The 14475-nt window shown below is 44.7% G+C and overlaps 1 protein-coding gene across 4 annotated transcripts in view; it reads left to right on the forward strand.

Moving 5' to 3' along the window:
- Positions 1 to 14475, forward strand: part of rnf216 (ring finger protein 216) — a 226999-nt gene that overhangs the window by 34583 nt on the left and 177941 nt on the right. For all 4 annotated transcript variants that reach the window (XM_086000328.1, XM_086000325.1, XM_086000327.1 and 1 more), the window contains exons 2-4: positions 3177 to 3293; positions 6428 to 6552; positions 9273 to 9890. In XM_086000328.1, the coding sequence (XP_085856454.1) occupies positions 3224 to 3293; positions 6428 to 6552; positions 9273 to 9890 (813 nt within the window). In that variant the 5' untranslated portion in view covers positions 3177 to 3223. The remainder of the gene's footprint in view (positions 1 to 3176; positions 3294 to 6427; positions 6553 to 9272; positions 9891 to 14475) is intronic.

Below are 14475 nucleotides of genomic sequence, written 5' to 3' on the forward strand. Positions count from 1 at the left end.
GTCAAGCAAGGCTGTGTCATTGCACCAATGCTCTTCACGATCTTCCTGGCTGCAATGCTCCGTCTCCCCCTCAGTAAGCTTCCCGCTGGAGTGGAGCTAATCTACAGAACAAACAGGAGACTGTTCAACCTCCGTTGCCTCCAGTCCAGGTCTAAGGTCGTCCCATCCTCTGTCATCGAATTACAGTATGCAGACAACGCTTGCATCTGCGCACACTTTGAGGTCGAACACCAAACCCATCGTCAACACCTTCACCAAAGCGTACGAGAGCACGGGCCTTACGCTAAACATCTGTAAGCCAAAGGTCCTCTACCAACTTGCCTCCGCGCCACACTACTGCTCCCCAATTATCAAAATCCATAACAAGGCCTTGGACAACGTGGACCACTTTCCATACCTCGGGAGCCTACTGTCAACAAGGGCAGACGTCGATGACGAAGTCCAGCACCACCTTCAGTGTGCCAGTGCAGCCTTCGGCCGCCTGAGGAAGTGTGTTTGAAGACCAGGACCTCAAACCCAGCACCAAGCTCATGGTCTACAGGGCGGTAGTGATACCCGCCCTCCTGTATGCCTCAGAGACATGGACCATGTACAGCAGGCACCTCAAAGCACTGGAGAGGTACCACCAACGCTGCTTCTGCAAGATCCTGCAAATCCATTGGCAGGATAGGCGCACCAACGTCGGTGTTCTTGCTCAGGCCAACATCCCCAGCATCAAAGCTTTGACCACGCTCGATCAGCTCCGATTGACGGGCCACATCGTCCGCATGCCCGATACGAGACTCCCAAAACAAGCGCTCTAGTCGGAGCTCCGACACGACAAGAGAGCCCCAGGTGGGCAGAGGAAACGCTTCAAGGACACCCTCAAAGCCTCCTTGAAAAAGTGCAACATCCCCAATGACACCTGGGAATCCCTGGCCCAAGACCGCACAAAGTGGAGGAGAAGCATCCGGGAAGGCGCCGAACACCTCGAGTCTCTTCACCGGGAGCAAGCGGAAGCCACGCGCAAACAGCGGAAGGAACGCACGTCAACCTAAGCACCCCACCCACCGTCTGCCTCACCTGTGACAGAGACTGTAGGTCTCGCATTGGACTCATCAGTCACCTGAGAACTCATTTTTAGTGTGGAAGCAAGTCATCCTCGGTTCCGAGGGACTGCCTAAGAAGATGATAACAAGAAATGGTGGATTTAAAAAAAATATTTCTTAGCTGTTGGGGAATTTAGTTCATGAGCAAGTGGGTGATTTGAGTGACGTGGGGCTTTGGGCTGGTCTTGTGCACACATCCCAGCGGTACGGACAAAAGCCTGGGAGCAGCCAGTCAGGAAGCAATGCATGGCCGGGGAATACCAGACTTGCGTGGGAGTGGCAGGGGATTTTATGTTTTCAACTTAAAAGCAGTATCACTACGTCCAATTGAGATAAAACTGTCCTTTTTGACCTTTCCAGTTCATCGCTGCCACAAATATCTCCTCACAGAACCCAGTTCACCATCTTGTCATTCAAAGAAATCCAAAACCGTTCTAAAAAGTAATTAAAATTACATAGATCGAATACTTGATAGCATAAGAAGGGCTATATTAATATTAACGCTTTGGTGCTATGGATTTCGGCTTTTGGTTTCACATTGAGTCTCAAGTCACAACATGCTTACAGGAATGGATTTACATTGGCTCTTCTAGTAACTGTATCTTAAGTATCTGTGTAAGTTCAAACTGATTGGACCTTTAGATATGATGGAGAAAGGAGGGAAATGGGATGGGAAACATGGTAGCCCAGTTAGGATTTTATATCAACCTACAAGAGTACAGAAAGCACTTGGGTAGGAGATTGCTCACACTCCAAGCATAGGTTATTGCACTGTTTTCACACAAGGCTTACTACAGGAAACTTTCGATTTACCGGCACCTAAATAACCGGAAATCTCTGTTAACCGGCAAAATTCAGGAGTAGGTTCAGGTAAGTTTTACTTCCTATTAGTGGCCGTTCCTGGATCTGTGGCTGTGGTAAACGGGGTTCCTGCACTTGTTGATAAGCAACAGGGACGCTTGGTCTGTGGCCGGACTTCCTGCACCTGTTGCTAAGCAACAGGGAAGCCTGGATTTGTTGCTGTGTACGGAGCTCTCGTACCTTTTACTATACCTCTCTGTAATCCGGACTTTTTGATAAACCGGCACCACGCCGGTCCCATCGGTGCCGGATTAAAAAAGAGTTTCCTGTAGGTGGTATCGCATTGTTCACAGAAGAACAAGCATCCAATTATGTTTCACATCAGAATTTACAGTTTGGAATCGAAATTTTCTGCCGGCTAATACAAAATTTGAAGGAGGGATTAGCATACGAGGCAACGGGGGAAGAAATTGGAATTGTGCCCACAATGGGTGGCAAGTCAGCAGTGTGATTGCTCCGCCTGCGGTCCGAGCCAAGTTCGGCACCGGCCCTCGTTTGAATAGAAGCAGCGAGCTGCAGGCGCCAGACGTATATGGTATCAGACACGCCTTGAGCATCCGTGTGACTGCTGAAGTGACCCTCTCTGCTCTTGCACCCCCTGCCACCAACTACCGATTTACAACCCAAGGCCATCCGTTCCTCAGGTGCAAAACAGACAGCCGTGTGTTGAATTTCTCCCCCTACATCTTATTGGAAAAGTGATCATTGAAAACGCTACTAATTAGCAGTAATGAAATAGTTAGGACCTTCCAAAATTGGTTATTCAGATGTGTTTGTACAGCAGTTAATCTACAGCTATGGAAGCCTTGTATTCAGATATCCTAATGCACAATTAACTCGTCCTGCTGAATGAACAAGACCGTTGAATGGATACGCCAACTATACCCTACTGAATGAACAAACCTCCACTAGGACGCACCCACTATAACCCGTGCTTAATTGTGCCTTAACAACGCATTCATACGGTGAAACTCCTTCCAAAATGTTCCTCGCTGTAAAAGTTGTCGTTCAACATCCCTGTTTAAGGAAAGCCTTAACGTTTCAAATTTTTGTTGGTTGGAGGCCATAGAATGTTTGTTGACCAAGTACTTGAGCCCAGCTTGAACTGCATCGCCCTCCTGCTATGAATTGTAACTTATAGCCAAGATGGAAAATGGGTGGTCCATCAGTCCTCCAGGCGGGTGTTGACGGTCCATTTGACTAAAATGCATGTTGCTTTATTTGCAGGTATGTGAAACGCTTGGGAGTGGCACATTCCAGTTCATTGTGCGGCAATGTCTGAGGGAGGAGCGGAGGAGGAGGAGGTAATCAACCTTTCCATTTACCAAGGAGATTCCCATAGTGGTAAGTACTGTGATAGCACAGCAGTGTCACCTTTCTGTGTCTTTAGTTATAGCTTTTCTGTGTTGACGAATGATGGCAAAGATGATGTGCAAGCAGGTGCTCTCTTTGTGAAATTTTCCACTCGATTAATGATTAACTTTCCTTAAACATTCCTCCAGCGTGGCCACCATTCCAGTTTTTGTATCTGTGCAGTTTCTTGTCGAGAATATTTCAGGAAGGGACGTAGGAACAGGAATAGGCCATTCAGCCCCTCAAGCCTGTTCCACCATACAATTAGATCATGGCTGACCTGTATCTTCACTCCATCTTACCCTCCTTGGTTCCCTAACCTTTAATACCCTTGCCTATCAAAAATCTCTCTCAAAAATTTATCAATTTCTGTTTTTAAATTTTCAATTGACCCCCAGCCTCAACAGCTGTTTGGGGAGATTTCCAGATCTCCACTACCCTTTGCAGTTTAATTCATACCCAGTTACATTGACCAGATTCATATGGAAGGCTCTTTGCATCAGCACTTAACCCTCAAGACGTGCAACTGGGTTTGGGTGTCCCAGACGCAGTTCCGTAAGCAGGGATAAGTTGGAACTGCTGCAAATTTTGTATTCTTGTAATCTGAGTAATTGGAGGCTGAAGTGACAAAATATTTCCCTGAAGATTGTTAATGTAACAATTTATGTTGAGTGTTATTATAGGAATGTTTCTGTAATGTAATCATTTGTTTAGCTTTGGCTCCCAACTGATGAGAGATCCTGCTTGAAAATGTTACCAAGGGGGAGGCTGAATTGGGAGGTCATGCCCTTTAAAAGCTTGTACCTTTTTTTTAATATTTAGGTTCATTGCTCTATTTTTCAGATGAAAACATGACATTGTAGCCATTATAGAGACCTGTTTAAAATGTTCTTTTAAGTATCTCTCTCTTCCATTACAATTATTTCATCATTCCCTTCTTGACTGAAGAAATCTAATGGGTGAAATCAAGTACATCTCAAATGCTCAGATTGATATTTCCCCCTGACCCTAACCTTTAAAGAAAAGAAAGACTTACATTTATGTAGCGCCTTTCACGGCCACTGGATGTCTCAAAGTGCTTTATAGCCAATTAAGTACTTTTATAATGTGGGAAACGTGGCAGCCAATTTGCGCACAGCAAGCTCCCACAAACAGCAATGTGATGATGACCAGATAATTTTTTTTTAGTGATGTTGATTGAGTGATAAATATTGGCCAGGACACCGGGGATAACTCCCCTGCTCCTCTTCGAAATAGTGCCATGGGATCTTTTACGTCCACCTGAGAGAGCAGACGGGGCCTCGATTTAACGTCTCATCTGAAAGATCACCTCCGACAGTGCAGCGCTCCCTCAGCACTGCACTGGAGTGTGCTCAAGCCTCTGAAGTGGGACTTGAACCCACAACCTTCTGACTCGGGCGAGTGTGCTACCCACTGAGCCCCAGCTGACACTTTCCAACTTCTATGCCCATTGTGTGTGGGCACCGCATCCCCTTTATTTTTACTGTGCAATCTTGCTGGCGCAAATGTGCTGTGCACAATACATATTTTAGTGCCTCCATTTAAAATTTGTATTTTGTGAGTTTTTGGTGTCTTCAAGATGATGCATTCTGGAGCTGGGAATTAAACTTTTCCCCATTTTAGGCACCCAGTGTCAGTGTTGAGTGCTCCCAGTTAAGATGTCTCCTGGACGAAATGAAAAGTAAAGCTACTTGTATTGTTGCTTGTGTTGGGACCAAACCCCAACCTTAAAAGAACGCTGAGCTTGTGAGATTTTTCAGTATTTAGCAGGCCCCTTGGTGAGATTACAAATTACGGCATTTTTTGTTCTTTGGGCCTTCAGCCAGTAAGAACGGGTTTGAACATGCTAAAACTTCGTTCACATAACCCCTTACTGCTGGCAAAAAAGAGGAGTCTTTCAGCACACCAAGCTGGGATTGATTCAAGTTAAATATTGAAAAATCTCACAATGGCCTACTCCTGCTCCTATCTTCTATGTTTCTATGTTAATCCGAGATCAGAGTTAAAAGAAATGCAAACTGTGCCCACCTAGTTTCCCCCCTTGTTGCCCGTTGAGCCCAATGCATGCCTGTTCTACAATATTTTAGAATAGCGCATCTAGCTGCGACTTTCCTCTCCGCCGCACTCAACTTTGCATCACACTTCAAAGAAAATGTGAAGGGGCTTTCCAGGAACACATGTCCGTAATGTAATTGAGACAAGGGGGGACATTCCCAGCCACTGGCCTTTAGGAGAAAGCCGTCATTCAACACTGGATTCAAAATAAACGGAACCTTTTGAGTGACTTAGGAACGCTTCTTCTTTTAAAAGGGAGAGATTGAGTTGTGAGCTGTGGCCTGCTTCCCACAGCCATCTGCGTCAGCTGTTTTCTACCCTGAATAAAGAGATCCAACCAGGTGGCAGATTATAATTCTCTGGGCGAGTTTCGTTTTGCACAAGCATTCTCCAGGCACACATGCGTTTAAGGCTGCCTCTCTCTCTGTGCTTTGAAGTGGCGGGGAAAGCGGGATGAATATCACTCGGCTTTTTTTAATAATTGGCAGCAAGACTTGCCATTCATGGAGCATGTTTGCTGTTTGTCAGCCTCTCTTCCACCCAGTCTATCGATGGAAAAAGACTGACAGCAGTAAAACCCGGAAAGTCATGATAACTTTGACGATTGTTGTGATTTTTTTTTTGTATTAAAACAACTAAACAGAGTAAAAATTAACTTTTGAACTTTGAAAGGAAAAGCACTGCAATTAATTGATTTGTGATCTATAATAAATAATGGTGCAAACATGCTTTGTTATACAGAAACAACCCTTCACCCTCACCAGCCTCTGCCCCAGGCATCCGCTCTGAGAAACTTGGCTGCCCCCAGCTTCAGCCTCCTGGAAGTGTCCCTGCTCCATTCATGCTTTCCCCTGGCGTCTTGTTCCACTCCATCCCTGCTCTGCTCCCACTTTTCCCAGCTGTTCCCCTCTGTTTTCTCCATCTAATTGCTCTGGTCCTGGCCTGTATCACTCATTACCTGTGGGCAACACTATACGAGAGCTTAAAAAGTCGTCAATAAAGGTTTTGTGTTTTTACATCAAGTCATAGTTCCCCAATCTCTCTTTCAGTATGGAGAGACTCTCGCAATACTCCAGTCATCACCATCTCCGATGATTCCGACTCGGGTGATGATCCACCAGTTGTGGCCATTGGGAATCGACTGGCAGAGGATCAAGATGTTGTACTCATTGAGGTATTACGCATTGTTTCGCTCCCTTCTATTGTAGGGAAATAGATTTATACAAGATGGTGCTTCAGTAAGGTGGTAGGAAATGTCATATGTCATTTGGGAGTTTACAGTGTCAGTCGGGGAGACTCTGCAATTGATCACAGCAAGGGGAAAAATCAACGTGTCTACTTTTGGAGGATGACTGAAAATAAGTAGAAAAATGATGTCCTCTCTTTAATTTGGAAAGTCGCCCTGCCCCTCTTTATTCCCTCCCCCCCCGGTCTATTTCTCATTCTCTTCACCATCCCCCCCCCCCCAACCCTTCCATCCACCCCCCCCCCCCCCTTCACCTGCCTAAACTCTGGAATTCCCTCCCAAAAGCACTCCGCCTCTCTGCTCACAGAATCACAGAAACCCCACAGTGCAGATAGAGGCCATTTCGGCCCATTGAGCCTGCACCGACACATATCCCACCCTATCCCCATAACCCCACGCATTTAATCCCCGAACACTAAGGGTCAAGTTATCATGGCCAAATCAACCTAACCCGCACATCTTTGGACTGTGGGAGGAAACCGGAGCACCCGGAGAAAACCCACGCAGACACAGGGAGAATGTGCAATCTCCACACAGTCACCCGAGGCCGGATTTGAACCCGGGTCCCTGGCGCTGTGAGGCAACAGTGCTAACCACTATGCCACCGTGCTCCTTTTTAAGACGCTCCTTAAAACCTACCTCTTTGACCAAGCTTTTGGTCATCTGTCCTAATCTCTCGATGTGGCTGTGTCAAATTTTGTCACATCACGCCCCTGTGACGTGCCTTGGGACGTTTTACGATGTTAAAGCCGCTGCAGGAAACTTTCTGGTATCCGGCACGGACGGGACCGACCTGGTGCCGGTTCATCAACAATTCCGGATAACCAAACGCTATAGTAAAAGATACGGAGCTGAGAGCTCTGTATAAAGCAACAATCCCTGTGCTTCAAAACAATCGGCACAAGTTGCAAGCGTCTCTGTAGCTTAGCAACAGCTTCAGCTGCACCCTTGCACAGCAACAAATGGAGTTTAAAAAGGTAATAAAAGTTATAAAAGTTAACGGAACCGACTCCTGAATTTTGCCGGTGGATAGAGCGTTCCGGTTATTTAGGGGCCGGTTAATCGAAAGTTTCCTGTATATGAATACAAGTTGTGGTAGCCGTAGTATTGAGGTTCGAGATAGTCAGGATAAAGCATGAACACTCTGGCGGGATCTGACATGTGGTTTTCCCCAGCGAGCTGTTCTAGAGCCTCAATATTACACCATATTTGTCAATGACGTGGATGAAGAAATGGAGAGTTCTGAATTCAAGTTTGCAGATGACACTAAAGTTAGGAGGCGCAGTAAGTAGTGCAGATGGGAGAGGAAAATTACACTGGGGCATAGACTAAGTGAGTGGGCAAAATTGTGGTAAATAGGGAATGTGAAGTCATCTACTTTGGATCCAAGAGAGACAAATCGGAGTATTTTTATAAATGGTGAGAAACTAGAAACTGTGGAGGAGCAAAAGGATTTAGGTGTCCATGTTCACGAATCATTAAAAGGGTGTGGTTGCTGGATCAGTTGAAGCTTTCAAGACCGAGCTTGATCGATTTTTGGTAGGTAAGTGTATCAAGGGGTATGGATGAAAGGCGGGTAAATGGAGTTTAGGTACAGATCAGCCATGATCTAATTGAATGGCGGAACAGGCTCGAGGGGCTGTATGGCCTCCTCCTGTTCCTATGTTCCCTCAAGTTGTTTGTTCCCGTTAGTTATAATCATATATTGTTATGGCTGTCTGATGGACTATCTGCCCCTCACATCACAGTACCCAAAATCTAATCACAATCATATATTAAACTATTAAATGGGAGGGAGAGTGACCTAGTAGGAAGTATGATGACCTATACAGTGCACCCAAACTAATGGTTTAATTCAGATGCAAAAAATGAATAATCCAATTTGCTCATTCAAATAAAATTGGTAGTCGTTAATTGCAAGTCACCAGAGTTTATTTTGCATATTTTTGTTTCCTGTTCATTGCATCGTGATCCACTTGATATATTGAAGCTGTTAAGTTATAACTTGCTGATGATTGTTCATTTGCTCTTTTTTCATAATGACCTCGTCTCCACTATGAGCTCCAAATGCTGATTTCACGATATTTGTGATGGATTTTGAAATAGCAGTGCCAAACTTCTTGCTGTACAAGTGCATTCTTGTCTGGTAATACAAGCTCAACACAAACTGGTCAGATTTGCAGATGATACTGAAGTAGGTGGGCCAGTTAAATCTGAGGCAGTGGAACAGGATCTACAAAATATGTAAACAAGAATAGCGGCAGAAGAAATGCAATACAGGTGACTGAATGAATGTTCTGTCTACTCATCATGAAGTGGAACAGATTTCAAGGTCCTACACACTTGGCTTGCAATTCTGAAGAAGGCTGTGTGATCGCCAAAGTCCTTTGGTTGAGAGAAGAGACAAATATGGCCTGGAATTTCCTTGGGGCTTCTCCCAGTCCGCCACCCCAACTTTGGCAGCAACTCGGCGGGTACCCCGTTTATGTACATTAACAGTATTCAGACCATAACTCCCACTGAAGCTTCGGCTGTGCAGCGGGAGTATCCCCAAGGAAATTCACCCCCCCCTGTTTATTTAGAGATTTGGCTACTGCCTTTTACAGACTCGTTTTTTAACTACCTGTCTTCTGTCCAATCCATTCCAGACCCCAGTGAGACAAATTCGACCTCCAATCATCATCCGACCTGCATCTGGATGGCAAAACGTGCAGCAAGAACAACTGCTGAGGGAAAACCACAGAGATATTGGAAACTTTCAGGAGGAGAGGAGGTGTATCTTGGCCCAACGTAGACTTGGGTTGGATATTGTAGAGATCAAGGTAGAACCTGACCAAGCCCACCATCAACTAGCCCCCAGAAACCAGGAGGTTGCCCCGGGCGAACAGCACCCCATTGTGCAAAGGAATGAAGAACAAAATGGGGTGGACCCCGGAGCAACTGCTGATCCCAGCGAGGCCCTGCAGGCTCCAGTGGGCCAGGCAAATGAAACTGAGATACTGGGCATTCCAGCAGCCCAAGCGATGGGAGCGGAGCAGGAAGAGGCACCAGTGAATCTGGTGAGGGAGCAAGATCCTGTGTTACCTCAGCCGGATATTGTACAGGAAGCTGTAAGAGAAGACTTTCAGCCAATTGATAATGACCAGGTTGGGCAGGCGCGCCAAGGGGAAGACCTATTGGATAATATAATGGACTTTGAGCAGCTACCCGGTGCTGCTGCTGCTGGTGAAGGCAAGGAAATCTTAAAGTCACTTGTGAAAGAAACGGTAAGTGCTTGTCATCATAGGTTATGAATCTCTGCTCGCTCAGTGTTTTTAACATTAACATTAAGTCTGAATGCTCAACAAGCTAACTTATTGAACAATTCCCCAATGGATTTCCATTATGTGTAGTGGAAACAGTCATACCTCAAGGAGGAATTGCTTTCCTGATTTCTGTCTTTTTTTTAACACTGTTCATTGTGTACCTGAGAGCAATTCTGTGCACCAAACCTCATTGTAAACACGTTTTTAAACACCATTTTTGAACATGTGATGCAAGTTTTAACATCATTGTAAAGCAGAAGGCTTTACTGTGATGGTGTAGGGTGAATTTTATTGTGGACAGTCTTCAAGCTTTTCTCCTCGTTTTCTTATAGAATCATAAACTGATGCAGCACAGAAGGAGAGCATTCGGCCCATCACGCCTGTGCCGGCTCTTTGAAAGAGCTCTCCAATGAGTCCCACTCCCCGGCTCTTTCCCCATTGCCCTGCACTTTTTCCATTCAAGTATTTCTCTGATTCCCTTTTGAAAGTTATTATTGAATCTGCTTCCACCGCCCTTTCAGAAGTGCATTCCAGATCATATAAAAGAAAATACTCCTCATTTCACCTCTGATTCTTTGGCCAATTACCTTAAATCTGTGTCCTCTGGTTACCGATTCTTCTGCCACTGGAAACAGTTTCTCATTTACTCTATCAAAACCCTTCAAGATTTTGAACACCTCTATTAAATCTCCCCTTAACCACCTTTGCTCCAAGGAGAACAACCCCAGCTTCTTTGGTCTCTCCACGTAACTGAAGTCCCTCATCCCTGGACCCATTCTAGTTCATCTCCACTGCACCCTCTCTCAGGCCTTGACATCCTTCCTAAAGTGTGGTGGCCAGAATTGGACACGGTACTCCAGCTGGGGCCAAACCAATTCTTCATAAAGGTTTAGCACAACTTCCTTGCTTTTGTACTCTGCCTCTATTAATAAAGCCAAGGATCCTCGATGCTTTTTTTAACTGCCTTTTCAACTTGTCCTGCCACCTTGAAAGGCTCGTGTATGTGCACTACCAGGTCTGTGTTCCTGCATCCCCTTTAAAATTGTACCATTTAGTTCATATTACCTCCTTATAATCTTCCTACCAAAATGAACCACTTTGCATTTCTCTGTTAAATTACATCTACCATGTGTTTGCCCATTTCACCAGTCTGCCTATGTTCTTCTGAAGTCTGTTCCTATCCTCCTCGTTGTTTACTGCATTTGAGTTTCGTGTCATTGGCAAACTTTGGAATAATGCCCTGTAAACCCAAGTCCAGGTCATTAATATACACGAAAGCGCAGTGGTCCTAATACCGACCCCTGGGGCACACCACCCTCCAATCTGAAATCAGCCGTTCACCGCGACTCTACTTTCTGTGCTCACCTCATGGATGTTACCTATTGAAAATGAATTTTAAAATCTGTTGTCTATTCATCTAGGCTTTTGCAGGGATCATGGTTTGTCATGTAATTAGAATTATACCAGGGATTCTGGCAGTAGCCTTCCATAGAAAAAAACAAGCTGGTCCTCGCCTGTCTTGAAGCTGGTTGAGTTTTTCTGGTACTTCTGGCTATCATTCTGAAAATCATGGACATCTCTTTTTTAGCTCCCTGCAATTGTAGCTATCTTCATGGAATGCAGGCTACAGTTCATTTAGTTACAGTTAAAAATTCCTTGCTATAATTCTTTGTCTTTTTACTTTGCAATTGTAGTGTATATTCTGTTGTATAGATAGGGCACTTTTTCTAAATGTCCGTTCTATCAAGGCTCTCAGAAACTTCACATACTTGAAAGTGCAGCCCTGTCGGGTGGAGGGATTGCAGCTGTTGTGCGCACAGCAAGGTCCCACTAACAGCAGCATGGTGATCAGTTAATGTTTTTGATGGTGTTGATTTGAGGGAAAATAATTGGCCAGCACACTAGGTGAGTTCCATGCTCCTCGTCAGAAAGTGTCATGGGATCATTGTCCATCTGAACCTGCAAGGTCGGGACTCTTGGTTAGCACCTCCTCTGAAGGGTGGGACCTCAGACAAAGCTGCACCCCCTCCACTGAAGTGGCGGGCTAGATTACATGCTGAAGTCCTGGAGTGGGGCTTGAACCTCCAACTTCTGACTCGCGGAAGAATGCTTTCGACTGAGGGAAGCTTTTACCTCCATGCCTGTTTTTATACCCTAAACTCTGATAACTTTGGGGAATCTATTGTAGCAGCACAGAGACCGAAAGATTAACATTTTCATCAAATATTGCTTTCCAGTATTTGGTCAAATCAGGGAATTACAATATTCAGTGACTTATTTACTTGATTTCAGTACTTTTAGTATCTTTTTCTATTTTTTCTTGTTCGTGTGATGGTTAAGTTGTTACACTAAGGTGGACAACACTACCGTATAAATGCCTCGACAGCATTTATTTGGCACCATTTTTTTAACCTTCCTGATTCATGGTGGACTTCTAGATAGATAGATGTAATATTTATTTTAATATAAACATACATACATTTATTTCATGGCAGTTACTATATTTAATAATCTGACTTAAAGTGAAGCCCTTGACTCTGCTAATCTTAAACAGTTTACCTCCTATATGTTTGCCTGACTTATCTTCATATTTCTTTGATTACCATTTCGGGTATAAATGGTGTGTGCGTGTGTTGCTGAGTGTTTCTTCACAGATCTGGTTTTCCCTGTTCAGGCTGCCTCATATTTTGTACACCAAGTCCCTCTTGTATAGAAGACTTTGAAGTATATACTGGGTTGCAGCCAGTCCTGTTGAAATACGTGTCTGAACCGAGCACTTTTCAGTTAACCTTGAATTGCCCTGCTATGGTTTAGTCACGTCGCAGCCATTGTAGCATTCAATAAATTAGCAAACAAAAAACATTGCGATGCTGAGGTCTTTTATGTTGTGTAATTGTGACCGTTGTGAATGATCAATAATGTCGAAAAATATGTTGAATGCAATTTTTATACTGCAGGGGTACAAAAATACTGCTGGAATGTGGAAGTGATGTTTTAAGTGGACTGAGTTGCTGAAATTTAGACCAGGAAAGACCTTCCGCGAAAGCAACTACCTGAAAGGCTGCAACTTTCACCATTTGCATCACTGCATTTATTTTTCGAAGTGGCTCCAGCTGACTTTTTTAAATTTCTGACCTAGCTGAATATGAAGCCATATGCTAATATTTATAAGATAAGACGGTGTCAGCCTTGGCTGAGTGGTAGCACTCTCGGCTCTGAGTCAGAAGGTTGTGGGTTCAAGCACCAATTCAGAGACTTGGGCGCATCATCTAGGCTGGCACTCCAGTGCAGTGCTGAGGGAGTGCTGCATTGCTGGAGATGCCGTCTTTAGGTATGGAGCGTTAAACTGAGGCCCCGTCTGCGCGCTCAGATGGATGTAAGTGATCCCACGGCACTATTCGGAGAGGGACAGGGGAGTTTTCCCGATTTCCTGGCCAACATTTATCCTTCAAACAACACCTTAAAAAAAAAAAACAGATAATCTGTTCATTTACATCTTTGCCGTTTGTGGGACTTAATTGTGCCCGAATTGGCTGCTGCGTTTCTTAGGTTACAAAGTACTTAATTGTCTGTGAAGAGCTTTGGCACAGCCTGAGGTCGTGAAAGGCGCTATATAAATGCAAGTAGTTTCTTCTTTAATAAACCCCATGAACAATTTACAATTCCTCTGTTGGATCTGGTATTCCACCTTGCAACCCTACTGTTTCTTTCCAGAGGCCTACTTGTGTCACAAGAGCCTGGGACTCACTTTTCTTCCTCGCCTGAAGCTTGATTTCTTTCCCTGATCTTTGTTAATTCTTTCTTTGCCTTATTATTAGTTACAAAAAAATCCCATATTATTTTGTCCCTTTCCTCTTTAGCTGTAATGTTTCTCCTCCCCTATATTTTTTTGTACCACTGTTCAAATTTGCAGCTGTCTTTGAGGCACATTTGCACCCGACTTTTGCCACCGCCTGCCATTGGACACTCGATGATTCCTGTTCTTTACATCCCACAGGAGATTGACTAGTTTTATTCATGAAAACTTATTTGTGCCTCTGAAGTAGTTTTACTCATGGCCGCGCATTCCTTCCTTCCAAATGCCAAATATGGTGCCGCCACCTGGAGAACATAACGTATGGGGAAAATATCAACACAGAAATTTAATATTTGTCGTTTTTGATATCTTGTGATTCCATCAGGATATCCTCTCTGCTCCCTAACTCATGCTAAGTCCCATTCACACACCATCCCTGTACTCGCTCGCTGACCTACATTGGGGCCCAGTCTCATCCTAGTTTTCAAATCCCTCCATGGCCTCGCTATCTCTGTAATCTCCTCCAGCCCTACAACCCACCGAGATCTCTGCACTCATCCAATTCTGGCCTCTTGCACATCCCAGATTTTCATCGCTCCGCCGTTGGTGTGCCGTGCCTTCAGCTGCCTAGGCCCTAACCTCTGGAATTCCCTCCCTAAACCTCTCCGCCTCTCTCCCCTGCTTTAAAACACTCCTTAAAACCTACCTCTTTGAGCAAGATTTTGATCACCTGTCCTAATATATTGTTAT

The sequence above is a fragment of the Somniosus microcephalus genome, chromosome 11 (assembly GCF_052327205.1).
Source record: "Somniosus microcephalus isolate GS21.2 chromosome 11, FLI_Smic_1.0, whole genome shotgun sequence".
NCBI classification, from domain to species: Eukaryota; Metazoa; Chordata; class Chondrichthyes; order Squaliformes; family Somniosidae; genus Somniosus; species Somniosus microcephalus.